The sequence below is a fragment of the Hirundo rustica genome, chromosome 11 (assembly GCF_015227805.2).
Source record: "Hirundo rustica isolate bHirRus1 chromosome 11, bHirRus1.pri.v3, whole genome shotgun sequence".
NCBI lineage: Eukaryota > Metazoa > Chordata > Aves > Passeriformes > Hirundinidae > Hirundo > Hirundo rustica.
The window spans coordinates 3111875-3131602 of NC_053460.1; the positions used below are offsets into that span (position 1 = coordinate 3111875).

General features: G+C 46.4%; 1 protein-coding gene across 1 annotated transcript in view; it reads right to left on the bottom strand.

The window, feature by feature from the left end:
- Positions 1-278: 278 nt before the first annotated feature.
- The window catches only part of CRISPLD2 (cysteine rich secretory protein LCCL domain containing 2), a 29844-nt gene continuing 10394 nt past the window's right edge, over positions 279-19728 (bottom strand). The window contains exons 4-15 of the mRNA XM_040075445.2: positions 17944-18076; positions 17730-17845; positions 16318-16418; positions 15007-15165; positions 13727-13787; positions 12957-13023; positions 11861-11991; positions 11657-11700; positions 10677-10749; positions 9935-10010; positions 5519-5652; positions 279-3570 (exon numbers count right to left, since the gene is read on the bottom strand). Of these exons, the coding sequence (XP_039931379.1) occupies positions 3516-3570; positions 5519-5652; positions 9935-10010; positions 10677-10749; positions 11657-11700; positions 11861-11991; positions 12957-13023; positions 13727-13787; positions 15007-15165; positions 16318-16418; positions 17730-17845; positions 17944-18076 (1150 nt within the window). The 3' untranslated portion in view covers positions 279-3515. The remainder of the gene's footprint in view (positions 3571-5518; positions 5653-9934; positions 10011-10676; positions 10750-11656; positions 11701-11860; positions 11992-12956; positions 13024-13726; positions 13788-15006; positions 15166-16317; positions 16419-17729; positions 17846-17943; positions 18077-19728) is intronic.

Sequence of the window (19728 nt, forward strand, 5' to 3'; positions counted from 1 at the left end):
ATCTGATCAGCCCTTAGGCTGCAGGGATTCACAGACAGGCAGTGATTTTCCCTTACTCTCACTACGTTTCACTAAGGATAAATTTTATTTTTGATGGGGTAAAGACTTGAGTTTTAATGCCTGGGTACTGGGTAGTTGGTTTGTTTGTGGAGCAGGCTTTGCACATCCCAATCTCATTTGGAGTCTCCAGGGACACTCCAGTCCCCAGGATTAATCCCAAATAACTCTCCTAAAAGCAAACCCAACTCTGCCTGAGCATTAAAAACAATGGAAGCATTCATTCCAGGAAGGTTTTATTTCACAAATAATTCAGAAATTGAAAGAAAATGGAAGGGTAGGGAGGAAAAGATATTTTACAATTCTGTATTTAGAACAACAAAATAAATCTAGTTTATAAACAACCACGGCCCCTTGGAAAACATGCAAAGGCAAACAAAAATTTACAAGTAACTTTTATACATAGGAAGTAAAATACACCATTTTTCATAGAAAAAAAAAAAAATAAAAGGAAAGCAACTCTATGAACTGGCCCTAAATATTTAGACTGCACAAGTGACCAACTGGAGCCTCCTCAGCCAGCTGTTGGCTAGAAGTCTTGAAAAGAAGGAATGAGTGGAGCCAAGGCTCCATCAGCACAGGCTCTAGATTTCACCCTGGTTGTGTTTCCTGGAGATTTGGTTGAACCAGATGTTCTGCAATGACCGTGCCATTGCCTCCAAATCCCAAACTATTGGAAAAGAACAACCAGGCAGCATCAGCTTCGGCTACACCTGGCTGCTTCTTTAAGCTGCACTGAAACATAGCAGGCTGAGAAATGTCATGGCATCAGAAATAAAATCTGTCAATATTTGGCTGAAAACTGGTACTGTCCCACCTGTTTATGAATAGCTAGCACACACGATTGCAAGTCATTGATAGGTCATGACTGCCTTGGAGGACCTGATCGCCCCTAATTCTGGTGGAGGTATGTTTAAATTAATAGCACCCAGGACCTCGAAAAATATTTGTGTAGTAAAGTCACAATTTCTCTTTTGTACAACAAATACAAAAATAAACAGATACAGACTTAAATTAACATCGGTTTCTAAAAATCCAAACCAGTTGGCTGAAGATAAAAATACGCAATCGTAACTTGAATTAAGCATTTTAGGATATTTCTGTTGGGATAATAAACCCTTCCCCTGTCCCCTTTCCATCACCTAGGTACATCCCCAGCTGTTTGGTTTTTTATGTGCTCACAGTAATCCCCTGGGTTTTACTCCCAGAGCCCTCAGGTTCCTTTCCATCGCCTTCCATCCGTAATTTTCATGGATCCTACGCCAGAGTCGAGGTGTTTTATGTGCTCTTGCAGTCCCCATGAACATGACTGCACCCCTCACTCTCTCCAATTCAATTCCCAGCCCATTTGGCCCAGGGTGTCCCAGATTCTTGCTGCAGGGTTGGATGGGTTTGAACCAGACCATGCACACCCCAAGGCTTCAGAGCGGGCACAAACAGGGAAGCTTTTCCTCACTGCCAACATCTCAAACCCATCTCCCAACCAGCAGCTTTTCTAGGATATGTTCCAGCTGTTTTTAACATCAATTTACTTGGTAAGATACAGAAATAGTTCAGTTTTCCTATCTAAAGTCAATACTGTACACCTTGGACGATAATACTACATAAACAAAGATGACACGAAGAGTCACTTCTCTCCATCCACCCCAAAAGCAGCTTTTCTGTGCAGTATTTTTGGAGACAGTGCAAAGCAGCTCCAATTTCAGGTTTTACAAAAGGTTCCTTTCCAAATTTAGATTTTACAGATAAATAAATCCCAGTGGTGGGACAAACTGAGTGATAAAAGTAATTTAAAATGTCATTTCCTTGCTGATTTCATGGTGTTTACAGAATTAAAGAAGCATTTAATCATATAAATGCTTTTGGTCTGTGTTTTGAAAGACCTCAATGAGATGGCTCTTGTATCTGTCTAGATTAAACCAAACATGTCCTGGGCATAAGAGCAGCTGTGAAACATCTGCCAAATAGAGGGAAATACCTTTCCCATTTGCTATCCAATATTACAAATTAGTTACTGAGCAGAAGGACTGCACATTTACAGGAACTGAAGAACCACTCTTGACTTTGTCTCCTCATGGCTGATGAAGACACTGGATGTGTGTTTATCAAAAACCCACCAGATTTGTGTTTAGACCAACCACAAAAATTAATTTCAAATATGCAGCAGAGAATATCCTTCTGCCTTAAAAAACCAGCTCATGCTGAGCCCTTCTCTTGGCTTTGAAACGCATTTGGGTGCACGTCAAGACAAAAAAAATATCAAAATATGGAATAATATCATTACAACACCTTCATGAGTTTTGCAAAACCCACCACCCTGGATACCAAATTCTCATGGGTACAGCATTTGCAGTGAAGGTGGGGATCTGTTGGCTTCACAAATTGGACAGGAAAAATTAATCTACTCCAATTAATGCCTCATCTTTAAAGTCTCAGAACTGCACACGCCACAAGGAGCTTCACAAAGGGAAAGTGAACCTGCTTCCTACAGATGCAACCGTTTCTAGCAGAAATAAGATTAGTTTTATCACTACCTAACTACTATAAAACAACCAGCACTGCTGTATAAACCAGTACACTGCGTTTAACTGAAGTTACGGTGTGGAGTATAGGATGAGATGTGCCAGCACAGGAGCTCCGATTCTCTGACTGCTCAGAGGTTGCCAGACTTGTGAAATACCTGGGAGTGTTTGACCAGCAAACACCAAACCTGCTCTTTGGATGACCTGGTGGCCTCATTCTCTGCAGTGAGGATCTCTGCCACCATTTTACACCCTGCTCCAGGCCCACAAAACCTCAATTTCGGCCACCAAGAACATCCCCCAACCCCATCGTTCGCGTACCCAGCAGCCTCAACACAGCAGTGCTGCTGCACCCCACCTCAGTGGGAAAACACCTCTTTTTATCCTCTTTTTCACAGAAACCATCCAACATACACAAAAGCCCTCTGTCAAAGCCCATCCTCTCCCCAAATGATGCAATTCTTCAACGAATTTCTCATTTCAAAGTGTCCAGCGCCTGGACAGCCGCTCGCTCCCGAGTCTGCTCATCCTCACGCCCATCCCAGGAGAAGCTTCCCACCCTAAAAACACCATCCAGGCCCGGGCTGAGATCCCTGAATCTGCTGCACGTGGAGCCGCCGCCGTTCTGTGTAGCAACACCTCTGGTAAAATGAAACCTAGAACAGTTTATGGTCGCTGAATGCCCCTAGAGAAACAAAAAACACGAGACAAAAAGATACAACGCTGCACGGGTGCGATGAGATGCCAACAGCTGAGTCAGAACCTGGGGTCTTTTCTTGGGGGATGTTTTTTTTTTTCCCCCTTTTCTTTTTGGAATTCCCTGAAGGAGGTCGGCAAGGAGGGTACGGGCAGAGCTGATGCCGTTCAGAGGAGCTTTGGTGTCTCTGGAGATCAACAGAGAGCTCTCCCAAAGAAACCTGCACCTTCCCGGGGGCTTTACTGCTTCACAGCAAAGATTCGGAAAGCGTTCCCATCTGAAGGGTTCTTCAGGCTGGAGACAAAGGAAAGAGGAAAAGAAAACAAACACAGAATGAGCCAAATGAAGACATGGCAGAACCCAGACAGGCAGCTCTGAATTTCTCCAATCTCTTTCCTACCAGGAACAGGAGAAAGATAAAGGATGAAAAAGACGTGGCACAAATCCGTGATTTCACCTTTTCTTTGTGTTTTCGTTCCAAGTCTGTAGCGCTAATGTCAACAAAAGGAGCTGGAAGACAACAGACTCTCTTACAGCCCTAGCTTTTATCCAAGGAACACTCTGCTCCCTTGTGCAGAGATTCAGGCATAAAGAGCAATATGTTTTCCTAAAAAAAACCAGTTGTCAAATAGGCTGGCAGGCTCCCAGGGTCTGGCTTGGCTCCTGGTGCTGGCAGTGGGAATGGCCAGCTCAGCTCACGTTAAATGATAATAAATACGGATATTCATTTTCAATCTGCACAGGTGTCCCCAGATGCTCTGACTCCAAGCTGCTTGGGGTGGCTGTGTGCATGGGGAACGGGTTCCTACTGCACTGAAAAAACCCAGGAAAATTACAAAATCTCATATTCCCACAAAACAAACTTTGCAACAAGGGTGAGGACCCAGCAAAAACCTCAAGGCAATCTTTTCCCATACCTGTTTGGGTGTGTATCTTTACCCAAGGTTATTTCCAGCGTCCTAAAGGGTAAGGGTTCACCTTAATCTTGGAAAAGCTATTTCTCTGTCTAGTGGATCGCAAAGCATGAAGCCGCTCCTTATTACTGAGTGTAAATAACCCTTTCCAAATCTTCACCCCCGCTGTGAGGAGGTCTCTGGTTTCCTTCACCTCTCAGATCAGCACTGGCTGCTCACATTGCACATCCCTGAGAGTGGTGGGATTTATTCCTAACTAGGGCACAGTTTGCCATCCCAGTAAAAAGTTGTCTTTTAGTATAAAAAATCAGTGAAATCAAGACTGAGATTTAAAAAAAAAAAAAAAAAATCAAAATAATTTCACCTAAAGGATTTTCACCTGAATCCAATTGATCAAACTGGAAAATGCTGACCCTGGTATCCATATTAAAACTTCCATATTTAACAGGTATAACTTTCCTGTCTTGGTCTGTTTTTATTTCTTGAGATGCTGCTCTAAAGCATTCTGGAATATCCATTGTTAGAATAAAACAAGCGAACTTGATAGAATTTCTTATGGTCTTTATAAAAGAAGAACTGCACAGAGCAGACAGAGTTATCAGTGACCAAAATCCCCCTAACTGTGGGAAATCCTATACCTGAGAAGATAGCCCTGAGAACTCAGTGCCATCACACCAATGTCTGAAAAAATACCTAACAGATTGAAAGTGAAATTTCAAATTAGAAAGGACTGGACGAGCCATGACTGGATAGTTGTGGTCATGAGGAGGTGCAGGATTTTGGGACCACCGATTTGCAATTGGTCACTGATACCAGCATGGCTGGCCCAAGAGAAACTACCAAAAAAAACCTACAAAGGTGGAAAATTCATCCTCAAAATGTGTTTGATCAGGTCTCAAGAGGTTAATTTACTCATGATTCTTTCAAAGAGAATAGAGGACATGAGTTGACAAATACTAATGAATCCCACACCTCAGAACTGAATAGAAATTCAAATTATAAAACCCAAATCATGACCCGGGCTGAAAACTGAAAATACCTGTGCTTATCTCCTGATGTGTTAAACACACAGCAAAACATACCAACCTGTAACAAAACCTAACGAGGCTTAACAACATCTCCCACGTTTCACAGCAGCCTGAACTGGCTGGGGGAAGGCAAGAGCAGGACACCACGCTCCATTTGTTTGGGTGCCACCACTCACAGTGACACTGGGAGGTCACATCCTTCCAAGCCACCAGCCTGTGGAGCTGATACCTGCTGACTTTCACAGGCAGCCGAACCCGCTGTGGAAAAGAGGAGGGAAGCACAAAGGGAAGAAATCCCACCTCTCCGACTGGACGCCGTTCCTCAAGGAGCCAACGTAGGTTTTCTTCTTTTCTACAGGCATCACGTCCACAAAGCCGCCTCTTTCATCTGAAATGACCCCTGCGTGCACTGCAGTTTTGCAGATACTGGAGCTCTGAAAAATATTTAATTGTTTACTTATGCGATGCCTATATTTTATATATGAAGGCTTGTCAATCCCATAAACACCAAGAAAAACAGGGAATAAAAAAGAAACTGTTATGAAACTATTTTGTCCCTCTTTTGGACAAACTAGGGACTAGATCGTGCAGGGATGTCATAATCCCTGGGTGAAAGAAGATCCACCTTCCCCACAGAGGACAAGCAGGTTTTCCATCATTCTGAGGGGGGGCTGCAGCTGTGAGATCATCATAGATGCATGGGATGGTTCGGGTTGGAAAGGACCTTAAACCTCATCCAGTTCCACCTCTGCCATGGCAGGGACACCTTCCACCATCCCAGGCTGCTCCAAGCACCATCCAGCCTGGCCTTGGACACTGCCAGGGACCCAGGGGCAGCCACAGCTGCTTTGGGCACCCTGTGCCAGGGCCTCCCCACTCTCCCAGGGAACAATTCCTACCCAATGTCCAGTCTAAACCCACACTTCTCCGTCTTATCCTGGGCCAAAACTGAACTTAGGACAAGTTTCCAGCCAGTGCCTGTTGGCACTGCAGCAGAGAAACCTCTGAGGTGAAACTCTGTGCCGCTGACCTCAGCAAAGGTTATTCACACAGCTGCTTGAAAAGGAAATGCTTCTCCTGAATTAAGGTAAATGACCGCCAATTATCTGGGACAGTTCACATCCTTCTTTCTAGGAAAGCCAAAAGGGCTGCTCCCATTGACTGGTGTAGTTTTTGGATGGGCATTACCCCATAGAACAACACCAAATGTGAAGGCAGATTGCACTTCTGGAAAGACTGAAGTTTCTCTATTGCACATCCCAGATGTGCAGAGTCAGAAGAGCTGGAGGAGCACAGACCAGTAACAGCTGATGACTAAGCCCACAAAGCATCCAGGAAAAGGGAGCAAAAAGCAGAGGATGAGGGATAGTGCAAACTTGGCCATCAGCTCTCTGCAGGATTTACGTACAGCAAGCTGGAAGAACAGAAAGGAGAAACCAACTTTGCACGGCGAACTGCAGCAGGTGAAAAATCCCAAGAACAGAAATGCCCTGATTGTTAAAAATCCAAGTACCACAAAACCAGCGCCAAGTGCAACAGTTCCCGTTGCACACGTACAATACGGCCCGTGCTGCTTCCCTCTCACAGCCATATATGGCAGCTTTGCCTTGTCCCCTATATATTTATCACTTTGGATGGCCTATCTCTTGGCAGCCCTCGGAGTTTTGAGTGCCAGTTTGGTATTTTGCTTCTATATATGGTCAAGGGAGCAAGGGAACGCAGTGTTTGGAAGATATGCAGTGAATTTGCCTTGATATGTGGTGGGAAATCTATAAATCTAAAACTGGCTCGTAAAATTAAACTCTCCTGGATCAATTTGCAACGCTCTCCGCTGGGAGACATCCTGAACAATGTTCTTTTCAAAGCATTCCTGTTATTTTTTTTTTTTTTCCAGGACTTGCTGTTCCACCGCTCACTCAGAGCTTTGACCAACAGCCTCACCCCAAACCTCCCCTTATCACTGTTGGATTACAGCCCTCATGTCCCAGGCCAGGCTGTGCTTTGATGAATCGATTGCAGAGCTTTTGGAAGATGAGATATTACAATAATAAGGCCTTCCCTGCCAGGTTCAGGAGTACAGCAGCATGGACAATGCAAGTTTTCCATGGGGAAGTCCCTTGGGGTGCTCTGAGACCAATTCCTGATGAAACGAGCCCCGGGGCACACACCATAAAATGACAGCACACTTTATGGCAGGTCATTAACGATATCCTCTGACTACGAGCTTAATCACCCAGAATTTCCTCACTAGTGTGACTGGTTTAATTACTGAGTTCGTATCTCCTGAGAGCTGGCTCCCAGCTCGGTTTGCTCTGGTGACAAACTCCGGCCTCTGTGCAGGCCATCCCTCCAACCATCCACCCATCCCTCCAACCATCCATCCATCCATCCATCCATCCATCCATCCATCCATCCATCCATCCCTCCATCCCTCCATCCATCCATCCATCCTCCTCCTCCAAGCAAGCACTGCACAGCTGTGGATAAAACCTTTTCTCAAAAGTGGGGAAGTTGCTCTCTTTCCTGGCTCCACAGGGCTCCTGGGCATGGACGGGTTTCCCCTGCAGGATTACGTCACACCAGGAGCCAGGCAGAGTGGTAAATGACAGAACCTCATGGGATTCAGAAGCTCTTTTAGAACCTTCATAAAGATCCCTGGCTGTTCCCACAGCTCCAGCAGCAAGGCCAGGTTGGACAGGGCTTGGAGCAATCTGGTCTATGGAAAGTGTCCCTGCCCATGGCAGGGGGTTAAACTGGATGAGCTTTGTCTCTTCCAACCCAAACCATTCCAGGGATATTTGATCATCCCAAAACCAGGCCTGTCCACTTTTACTATTGTATATTTTTTCATTTTATTCATTTACCCCAAATTCAAGTCTCTTCTATGTCCCTGTTCCACAGTCCTACTAATTTCCCCACAAACAAATCTCTGAACTGCTTTTTAAAGCAAAATGCAGACTGGAAATGGCACAAAATGCCATTTTCTTTTAGACAGCTTATTTAAGAAGGCTCCCTTGGAGCCCAAGCATGCTCAAGGCCATGAAGGTGCCACCCTAGACATGAAGCTGGCTTCCCAAAGCCCTCCCAGAAGACCAGCACTTGTCTCATCCAGCTCATTGCCTGCTTTAATTGCTCCTCAGCAGTGGCCTTGGGTTAATTCCCAGCATCCTGCACAGGCCTTTCTCCCTGAGAAAAGCCTTTCCCCAAATTCTCCTTGCGTGGTGTGGTTATTTCTCTCTCTGACTTCCCATTCTGAGCATTCCCAGCATCCCCACCTCTCCATTTGCATCGCCACCCAGAGTCACCTCAAGCCCTTTGTCCCAGCTGGTTTCACCTGCTTTGCCACCAACCTCAACGCTTTCCTGGCACCTCCACATCACCCTGCTAGCACAGTAGTCCAAAAAAAGGTTAACCAAACCCTCGAGGAAGTGGCCAAATACTTTTTTGTTATTATTACTGCTTTTTGTTTTTCTCCCAAGCCACCATCCATGCCCCCGTTTATGAAACAATACCCAGGAGGGATGGTAGGAAATGGGTTCATTAAAGGACACTAATCCTTTTGCGTCAGTGCAATGCCAGCACGGGATGCTGCTCCTCACCTAATTCCTCTGTAATCACAGCCCTGTTCGGGGCTGATCTGAGGGAGGTTTGTCCTCAGTAAAAAAGAGAAAACTATTTCCCATTTCCTGCAGGTGGGAGCATGCAGGAGGCAGGTACTGCAGGGAGGCAGCTGCTCCGTGGATTTGCCTGTGAGCTACTCCAGGATAACCTCTTTGTGCAGCTCTACCTTCAAAAAAATTGATCTTGAGCAAAATTAAAAATTGTGTGGGTGCTTTTTTTTTTTTTTTTAATTGTTTTCAAAATTGCTTTTCCAAATTACTGCATGATTCCTGCAGGATGGATTTTCTCAGCAGTCTGCAAAGCTCCAGGGTGACCCAAAACTGAAGGTCCACAATCTGCTGACTGCTTCCCCCAGGCTCCCAAAAGCCACGACTCTACAGGCTACAGGGCAGCCAGGGAGCTGGCATTCCTGAACACAATCCCCAATGGAAAAAAGAAAATGAGGAAAAAACCCAAAATAACCAGGCACCAGCAAATGGAAAAATGTTGAGACTCGGTTTTTAGAGGCCTAATATTAAGAGATTTCAAGAAAATGACTCTGTCTAGTTTTAGCACCAAGATGAGCAGAGCTCAGGAAAACAAACCCATAAAACCAGCTCACACACTTTCTTTCCACTGCTCTGAGCTCTGTCCTGGCTGCTCTGAAACTGTTCATCTCCCAGAAGGAGCAGGAGAGGGGAGAGAGGTCATTTTCTGTCAACTCCATAGTGTGACAGGATGGAATAAAAGCCCTTCGGTGCTCATCCGTAAATACCAAAATGCTTCACAAAGGTAAACAAGTGCAACCATGATTTCACAGCTGGAGCCCAAGGGCTTGGGGAGGTTAAGGGCCATGACCCAATCTCTAGGAAGACGTCAGTGCTGGGGAGTAGAAGGGCTCACCAAACCCAGTCACAGCTGGAGGAGTTGTGGAGTGACACATCCACGTCCTTCAGAATACAGCAGAAGGGCTCCCTGAGTCTGCTGACTCCATCTTTCACCCCCTTTTGCCCATCCCCACATGGAATAACCACGAGAGTGTGAATTTCTCCCCTAAACCCTGGGGTGACCCCAGCTCTGGACTATCACGACACGCAGGCAAAGGTTTGTACTCACATCCGCGTAAACGTTGGTGCCAAACACCGGTGCCCAGTACGACGGCTCGTCCTTGCAGTGGGCTGGGCAATAAATCCTAGAAAACAATGTATTCAGATTTATTCTCCATGGCATGGCCGGACAGGAAGGCGAGCTGCATTCCTGGGAGATTTCAAGTGCCTGCATCTGGTCTGCAGGTGGCAACAGTGAATTTGATTATCCCCTAAGATGACATTTGGTTGTTGCTGCAGAGCTGCCAATAGAGGGATTTGGGCCACTAGAAGAGGGATTGGTCTTTTATGACCCTCTCAAGGGGGAGTACCTGTATTTTTGTTCAGTTCTGTGCATCTAAGTCTCTGCATGAGTTTGTGCCCCCTCTGCCCTGTCCCTCAATCCTGCACAGTTTCTAGAACAAACTTCTTCCATGTTTTAAGGTGGAAAGGAAAAACCACATCCAAAACCCAGCAAGTGCAGATTTAAAAACACAAAGAGCGTGCAGTTATGAGGGTGTGCTGGGACAGGATCGCGCAGCCAGGCTGAGAACATTGCTTGAAGCCACCTAAACGCACAAAGTGAATTTTCTACAGCGGTGCCAAGAAAAGCGTGGTGGCAGGAGGAAACACACCGTTCCCAACCCCATCCTCCAGTTCAGCCAGCATGATCAGCTCTTCTCCCGCCAGCCCCCAGATTCGGGGCCCTCAGCACCCCTGTTAAGCTGCCCCTCCTTAGGACAGAGAGTTGAAACCAAACAGGTTTGTGTTACCTCGGGCAGTGGCTCGCTGGCTTCTTGAAGTGGCACAGTTCAGCTACCGTGGTGTAACAATCCAGAGTCTGTGCTGCCAAGATAAACGTGGAAAGGCAAATTATAAGACCCAAAAGCTCTGGCTTGCTGCAGAAAACACAAGTCAGAGCCACACAATGCGTTTGGTGAGACCCCTGTCCGACTGAGAGCGCCAGGAGGATCCCAGGATGGCGCTGACCAGCCCTCCAGCAGGAATCCCACAGCCACACCACAACGTGGCCTTAGAAAGGTCACAGCTTCCAAAAGAGACAAGCAACTGATCCACAGCACCTGGGTTTGTTGCAGCTCCAGGTGTGGAGCCCAAATATCCTGACACCTGCAGTTCTCCCTGAAAGGGGCTCAGGTGGATCTCATCAAAATGATAATTCCACCTTGGAGGAAGTTTCCAAAGATCGTTAGAAAGTGGGAATTGCTTAGAAAGTAGAGCAGTGTTTATTTATATGCCCATCAGAAATGTGATGGCTCACCGTTAAAATCTAATTTCACATGTGTTGTGTTTTTCATTACTTTACTGCACTAGGACATTTGCCGTTTTTGTTCCAGTTTTTGTAAGTGCTGACACTCGACTGAGTGTCATCTTGTTTGAGATGGATGGTCCAACTTCCATCCCTTTTCTATCAGCAGCTGAAGTCTGGGCCCCACCATGATCCCTCAGCAGGAGATGCTGCTGGAATTGCCTCATTATCCCCAATTTCTCCACCTTCCTCTCAGATGCCCCCAGGAAAATGAGATGGGTGGTGATGGAATTGCCCAAGGCGGGTGCTCTAAGTCACTCTAAGGTTCTAGAACACCCTGGACCACTACTCCAGGGTTTGGCTGTGGTACAGAACCATTTGACACAACCGCTGAAAAGGAAAAAGAGCCCCAAAAGGAATGATGTTTTCAACTACCCCACAAAACTCCAGCAACAATATTTTATCCCCTCAACTTTTAAAACTTACTTGTGACTTTGGAGACCATGAATGCATTTGAAGGTTTGCTTTTCCTGTAAAGCAAGCAAACAAACAAACAAACAAAAAAATTTTTTAAAAAAATAAGCAGAGTAGAATTACTTGGATCTCTCTGTCTGCAAGAGAGCAACAAAGATGACCGCACATCTGCTTGTGTTTAAAGCAAATACCAACAGTTTCGGGTGCAGGCAATACCTGAACGACTCCACACCGTTCCTGGTGGACTTCACAAAAGCAGGTGTCCTCCCTTTCCTCGTGATATCCACCAGCCCTCCTTTGTTGTCCAGGATTCCGTAATGGATTGCGGCACGACAGATGCTGGAGGACTGAGCAGGGATAAATAAACGAGGTGTGAGATAAATCAAATAAACCTCATGCACGGGGCAACGCTGCCCAGCTGCTACGCGAAAAACGGAGAAGAAATGGAACCACCACCAGGGCACCAAGTGGGAAACAAGCTGAGTACACTCCTTTGGAATCTGGTTGTTAAATCTTCCTCTCCCAACACGGCCTGGTTCTTTTATTACTATTATTTTAAACACTGCCCGGTTGAATGGAGAGATTTTCTTTAAATAACAAAACCATACATTTAAATACAATTTAGAGGAAAAGCAGCGTTGGAAGCGAGCGACTTTCAAGTCTGAAATGTTTCCAGCTCTCGACAAAATATTCAAACCCAAAAAATTTCTGCTGACGCCACTTGGAGGGGTTGGGTGTCTGCAATCACAGAATTTGCAGGGCAGAGACACATCAGGGGTGATGCAGTCACACACCAGCAGTTGGAATAGGAAAAGAAAAGTTGATTTTACCCAAAAAAACCCTTTTATCTCCCAACTTCCTTCACCCCAAAAGTAGTTTTGATGGGAAAATGGTGCAGTGCTTTATTTATAAATTATCTTACTAATTTAAGATCAGGCAAATCAGCCCAAAGCACTATTAGTTACAAAATTTAACAGTGTTTTTTAAATATAAAGTTTCTGTTCAGATGACAGCTGCCCACACGAACGAAGAGATCTTTGTAGGATCTGCCTATTGATCCTCATCCCTCACTTTCCACGGGTGTCCACACTAATGACAATTCCTGACAAAATCACATCTGGAACCACTTTGCCTTCCCAGAGTCTGCCCCGTTTTTCAACACCAAGAAGAGGAAAATACGGATAATCTTTATTAGCACCACAACCGGAGGATACGAAAAGCCGAATTACACCGGAATGGCCGGCATTTCCCATTTCTGTCATTACCACTGGCTCCCACAAACTACATCCAGGAGCTATTAAAAGGTACTTACACTTTCGTAATAAAATGTTCCAAAGATCTTTCCCTTACTGTACAAGCAGCCAGCTGGGCACAAATACCTAGTAAAGATATATATCTATGAGGGTGGCGAAAAAAACACTTCAAGAAAAACAGACTTTTTTGACTCTATTTCACTTAATAGTCATTCCATTCATTTCACGTAGCTCTCCCGTTTTAAAAACAGGATTGCAAAATAGCTACTTTTTAAAACAGTCGCTCCACCCTCCTTAAGAGCCCAACCAATATTTAGGTTCTGCGGATTTGGTTTTTCTCCAAGTGATAAACTGTCCTGTTCTCTGCAGAAACCTTAACCAGAAGTTCTCCACTGGCTGGGAGGGGACAAGCCATGAATTATTGGTCTGGCTTGGGCAGCAGTGGAATGCACGAAAAGGGCTCGAAAAATGACTCTGCCAGAATTTATTAAATTATTTTTGGATACCTGAAACTGTGGGGCAACACAGCTAGGTGAAATCAACCAAATCACCTTATTGCCAGGCTTGGCTGTGGGCTTGAATTAAGAGAAATTTAGGGGATTTTTTGTTGTTGTTGTTGTTGGGTTTTGGGGATTTTCCTAAAGAGATCTACCTAGAGAGTCACGAAAAATACACAGTGCAACCTATCCTGTGTTTACAAGAACTGAGTAATGTGTAGGAAAAAAAAAAAAAAAAAAAAGAAATATTTATTTTAAAAATTTAGTAATAAAAAGAAAATATTTATTAACTTTTCCCCTCAGCACTCCAAGAAGAATCAACAAAATTCTACCTGTTGCACGTTGAGCCTCTGCACTTGTCTCTCATCTTGGTTTCACAGGTGATGACTTGTGCTGGGGAGAAAAAAAAAAATCCAATAAATACATTTTTTTAAATAAAGGAAATTGCTCAGCCTGCTCCTGAGCTACAGAAATGAGCAACCTCCACACAGGTTTCCTGGAGGTCTTTATGGCAGCAAGATAAAATCTGATTTCATCCAGCCTGGAGCTGTTGGTGCCTCTTTAGCCCTTCACCTGAGACAGGTGTCTTTGGAACATTAGCAAGGAAGATGCAGCTGACAGCTGAAAAGCTTTGATTTATAGCCCGAGGTCTGCAGTCAGAGCTCTCATTCTCCTTTTAATTACAGACTCTCCAGATGCTGGCAGATAAACTTGAAAAGGACCGGCTGGCTTGTCCCACCTTGTTTTCTCAATCAGTGGCTTTTAATTAACAGCGGCTGGAATACAACTCAGGAAGCACCAGCAGCTCCACAAATTACTTCAGAACTATTCCCAAGTGAGAAATAAAGAGGAAACAAGCCATAAACCCCAGAAAAGCTGCAAAGAAGGGGAAGTGCTGAGTGTAGAGTTCTTTAAAGGAGAAATAAAATCAATATTTCCTAAATTTATTACTGATCGAGGGGACTTTTGGTAGGCTGATATTTTATTGAGATAAGGAGGGTATGGACTGCTGGAGTCAGTCAGAGGATGTCACAGAGATGCTCTGAGAGATGGAGCTGGGCTGGGAGAGCTGGGGGTGCTCATCTGGAGAAGGACAGGGACAAGGACAAGGACACAGGGAATGGCTTCCACTGCCAGAGGGCAGGGATGGATGGGATTTGGGGAAGGAAATTTTGGCTGTGAGGATGGGGAGGCCCTGGCACAGGGTGCCCAGAGCAGCTGTGGCAGTGCCCAAGGCCAGGCTGGACAGGGCTTGGAGCACCCTGGGACAGTGGAAGTTGTCCCTGCCCATGGCAGGGGTGGCACTGGATGAGCTTTAATGTCCCTTCCAACCCAAACCATTCTAGGATTCTACAAAATGACTGAAACAAACACACAGCTTTTGCAGCTCGATCTGCGGAAGGTACAAGCTGCTTTTGAGAGCTTTGCTCACCACCTCTAGCAGCTTTCTGCACAATTAGCGGTGAATTTCCACACAGATCACCTCTCCCTCCACACAAACATCCTCCCAGCTTCTTCATCCCTGAGCCTCCTCTCCTCTCTTTCCACGCCTTTTCCCACAGAGGGGTTTCAAATCCCACAGGAGCTGAAAAAGATGAAGGCTGTGTCTTACTCATGTAGGATTCTGAGGTGATTTTCTTGGACTTGATGGTTTTGCTGTGTTTGTTCTCCGGCAGGTGGAACTGCACCGGCTTCTGCTCGGCCAGCTGCGGGATCTCCACCTCGTTGGTCTCATCTGTCTCGGCAGTGATGGGATCCTCATAACGGTGATCTGGGTGGAAGAAGGGATTCAGAACAATTACAGTGTGCTCACAGCTGTGGGCAGGTCAGACAGGTTCTTATTTTGTGGGGATGATTAACTGGACAAGGATCTGCTTTTAAAGAGCTGGGAAATCAAAAATTCCCCTTGGATGCGGCACAGGGCTCTTGCCAGGACGCTTCTCTCCTGCTCCTCTGCTTCTGAAGCAGCCTTTACAGCATCTCATGAAAAAGATTTGAAGGGAATCCCACTAATTAGTGGGAAAAAAGTGCTGATATTCCCTCCCCTGTTTCCCACTGAGCTCTTCCCTCTGGAGGAAAACACAAATCCGCTGAAGGGCTCATATTCCATCTGGACATCCCCTCTCTTCTCCCTGCTGCTGCCCACCTGCACCCTGGGGTCTTCCTTCAAACCCCACAAGGTAAAAGAATGAGAAATGCACAGTGGGAGCAAAATAAGCCTCCGCTTTGGGCGAGTCTCCAGGGAATCTCCCTGTTTTCAAAGAGCCCAACTCACTGGGAAACAAAACACCGGGGAGGAGAGAAACGACCCCAGGAGATCCTGGATGCAGCATTGGAGGGCTCACCCCAATAACATGTTTTACTCTATTGACCTCCTTTCCAAAAATAGTCCAAAGGTCAGGAAAAACCCTTCGGGATCCCCCTCCTCTCCTCCAAGGGACACGAATCGCGACATTCACTGTGCATCCCTGAAAACCGAGGTGGGGAGGGAGGCAAAAGGCCTTTGAAGGAGCAGGGCAGGCAGCCAAGCTCTGCCCACCACGGTGCCTCTGCTGAGCCCTGGAGAACATTCCCTTCCCCAACAAACCCCGCCAGGACGGGATCGCTCCTGCCCGCAGCCTGCCAGCGCTCAAAACCCCCTGCAGCTCCCCTGCCAAACCCATGGAAGCTCAGAGCTGCTTCTCCCCATCCAAGCTCCCTGTTCCCACCAGGAAAACGAGCTGAATCCCAGCTCCAGGTTTTCAGCAGCTCAGGGATTCTTGCTTCCACTGGCTGGCGATTTCCCGCTCGTCCCGATGTCGGAATATTGAGAGTGGCTACTTAAAAGGGGCATGGAGCTGCGGCTGGTTCTAATTAGAAGCTTCCAGAGGTTTGCTCCAGCCTCGCTCCCCAGCCCAGATGTGCCCCAGGCCCCCGGCAGTACCTTTGTAGCAGAGGTTGTTCTGGCAGCTGCCCCCGTAGCTGGGTGGGCACTCGGAGCAGGGACGGCCGGTCTTGTACGGAGCCTCTCCGATCCAGTTTCCCCTGGGGGAACAGGAGAAATGAGCACCCATCAGACAACCCTAACACCCTTCCAAGCCTCCAAAGCCAGAAACATCGTCCTGGCCTAGAGCAACCGCATGAAGATGAAATAACCAGCCTCGCAGGAAAGGTGTTCCTCCTTGTTCCATCACTAAAATGACATTTTTTAGGGGTTTATTTAAATCGTGTGCTGTATCAGTCTTATATTAAGTTCCAATATAAACACTGGGATCTTATGTAAACAGAAGTGAACCAATGGGTTGCTGCATTTTGCTGAAGAAACTCCCCAGAAACAACAGCCCACTTTGGCACTGTGTCCTGCAAGTTTTAGGGGATGAGGAGGTTGAGGGAGACGGAGCTAAGCTGCGGCTGTAAACTCCTGGGTTATGCTCTTTCAGCTGTCTCCACCTATAAGGCTACATGAGGACAATGTGCACCGATGCCAGAGAGAAAAGATTAAGCAGAAACTGCAGGAATAGAGTGTTTTTCCATCCAGCAGCTCTGAATGGATGACGTGTAAATCGCCCGGCCTGCTGTGGGGGCTCTGTGGGAGATGCTGCTGTCCCTCAGGAGGAGTAGGTTGTTAAATGCCACCAAACCACGAGCAAAATGTGCTCATCTGACATGGGGAGAGGGGCTTAGAGAACCCACCCGGACAGCTCTGCCTGGGACATGACAGCTGCAGCCACACACTGCTTTTCCCTGTGTATTATTCTGCACTATGATCCCCTGAAGTCAGATGCTCCCCAAGCCGCTCCGTTTGCACGGAGCGATTTCCCTGTTTCACTTTGTTTTGAAGATTTAAATTGCCGAGGGCTTGGAGTGGGAATGTTTCTCCTATTAGCCATTAAACCAGAAAATATTAACTGCCATTGCCAGGTAGTAAACTTCTCCTGGATGTAGTAGGCAAGAAATACGATTTTCATTTTGAAATCTAATCAAACCGGCGAGCTAGCGAGATCTCGACTGCTGCAGTTATTTCAGGGTTTTTCTGGCATTAACCACCACCCTCTGACAGCAGAGAGCAAGCCTTGCTCTGCAGCGCACGCCAGCTCCATCCTGGCCATCTCCTGCTCCTCCTTTCCCTTCCCGTGGCAGGAACATCAAAAGCTCCAGCCTGGCCCCAGCCTCTCATTCAGTTTTCCAGGCAGCCCTCAGTAGTTTTGAACCAGCCCTGCGCTGCTGCCTAAAGTAAAAATTTAAAGCCACAACCACCGGTCTAGACTGCCTGAAATCTCTTCCCCAGAGCCTGAGCTAGTTAAGCAAGCTGCCAGTTTTGGGAGAGCTGGAGAGAGCCCAGCTGCTCTGCCTTACTTGGGGGAGTAGTTGCAGACCAGGTAGACGGCGTTCTCCCAGATCTCTCCCCACACATTCATCTGCTTGCAGACATTCACAGCACAGCCAATCCTGTTGGTCGTGGCCCAGACTATCTGTAAGGGAGATGCAGTCATTGAAACAAGCAAATTACCCCAATCTAGACACGGGGGGATGTGGGGAGCGTGGGTACAGACCCCTTGGAGAGCTGTACCTGGGTGTAATGTGTGCACATGGCACCCGAACACCTGTCTGGGCACCACGGGTTGCACTCGTGAGGATAAGGGAATGTGTAATCCTTCACTTCATCGTACCAGGACTGCACGTGGAACGCTGGAGATCGATACCTGAGGGGTGGAAAAGGCAGCTGGAATCAGGGTGTTCTGGTAGAAGTTTTCAAATTAAAAAAAAAAAAAAAAAAAAAAAAAGAACCCAAAAAAAGAACCCAAAAAAAGATATTAAAAATGTTAAAGATGATGGGTTAGATGGGATATTGGGAAGGAATTGTTCCCTGTGAGGGTGGGGAGGTCCTGGCACAGATTCCCAGAGAAGCTGTGGCTGCCCCTGGATCCCTGAAATTGTCCAAGGTTGGGTTGGACAGGGCTTGGAGCACCCTGGGGCGGTGGAAGGTGTCCCTGTCATGGCAGAGTAGTTGGAACTGGAAGATCTTTGAGGTCTCTTCCAACCCAAACTGTTGTGTGTTTCTATGATTTTTTTCCCCTCGGATTCACAGCCTGACCTGACTCTGTATGATTTACAGGCTTGACATGATCCTCAAGTGCTGCTGACCTGAAATGCCCTCTCACATTTCCACTCAACTACAAAATAACTTCTAGCTTGGCGGAAGGTTGTGTTTTGAAAGTAAACACAAGTTAGGCTTTGCCAAACAGCTTGAACCAAAAGCCATCGTGTACCTATTTTACCACGGGGCAATTTGCTCAGTCTGGAAGTCATCTCACAGCCAATACTGCAAGACCTTTGACAGAGAGTGGGTTTTTCCTCGCTCACATCCCACCAGGAGTTGGTGTGGAGTAGCTGCTGCACTGCACTCCTTTCCTGCTTTTTTATTGGCAGCAATTTTCCCCTGCGCCAAGCCCCCTGCACCCTGTGTGCAAACTCTGCCTCAGATACCACGGTCTGAGGCAGCACTGGTGCTGTTTGTGCTCTTTGGGGAGCAAAAATTGTGTCAAAACCTCCTGTAGTAAACTCATACACGTTTTACGCACTGCGTACACAGTGAGCAAACAGAGCGATCTGCGAACTGCACCAAACCCACTGCTTTTTGATTGCCTTCAACAGCTCACACGGAGCAAGCTGCCAGCAATCCAAATGATATCATTACCCACTGGAGCTTATCCTTTCAGCCAACTTTTCATTAAAAATCGCTCATTAGAAGCATTTTAAAAACATCCATCTCCTGATGTCATGGAGCAAATACTTTCCGAATCCTACTTCGCAGGAGAGGAAGTGGAGGCAATCAAGTTATGGCCTGTTCCTGAAAAAGCTGAGATAAATCTGATTTTTCTTTCCTCTCAGGGACTGCAAGATTGGATCTTCCTCCATCAGGAGCCCATGGCCATCCTGAGCACTTGTAGGACAGCCAAGAACAGCACGATCTTTTGACTTTGTTTCCAATTAATTAACCGCTCCACTTTCCAAACATCAAAATGGGCCCAATTTTTACGTCAGACTAATTTCACACCAGCAAATTTCCTTTGCTTTCCACCGAGTTCTACCTGATTTACCACAGAGATAACCGGACTTGCACCCAGGAAATGGGGGGAAACACTCAGGGCTTCTGAGCAAGTACAAAATGTTTGCTGTGCAAAGCAGGTTTAACATATAACAGGCTTAAAAACAGGGCTCAACAATAAACAAATTTCACATTGAGATGGAGAGGAAAATCCCTCTGGAAGCCTTTATGTCCATTTTCCTAACTGGGTAAATTACTCTCATTTAACGACTCGTTCCAGGAATTGAAAAAAAAAAAACAAAAAAA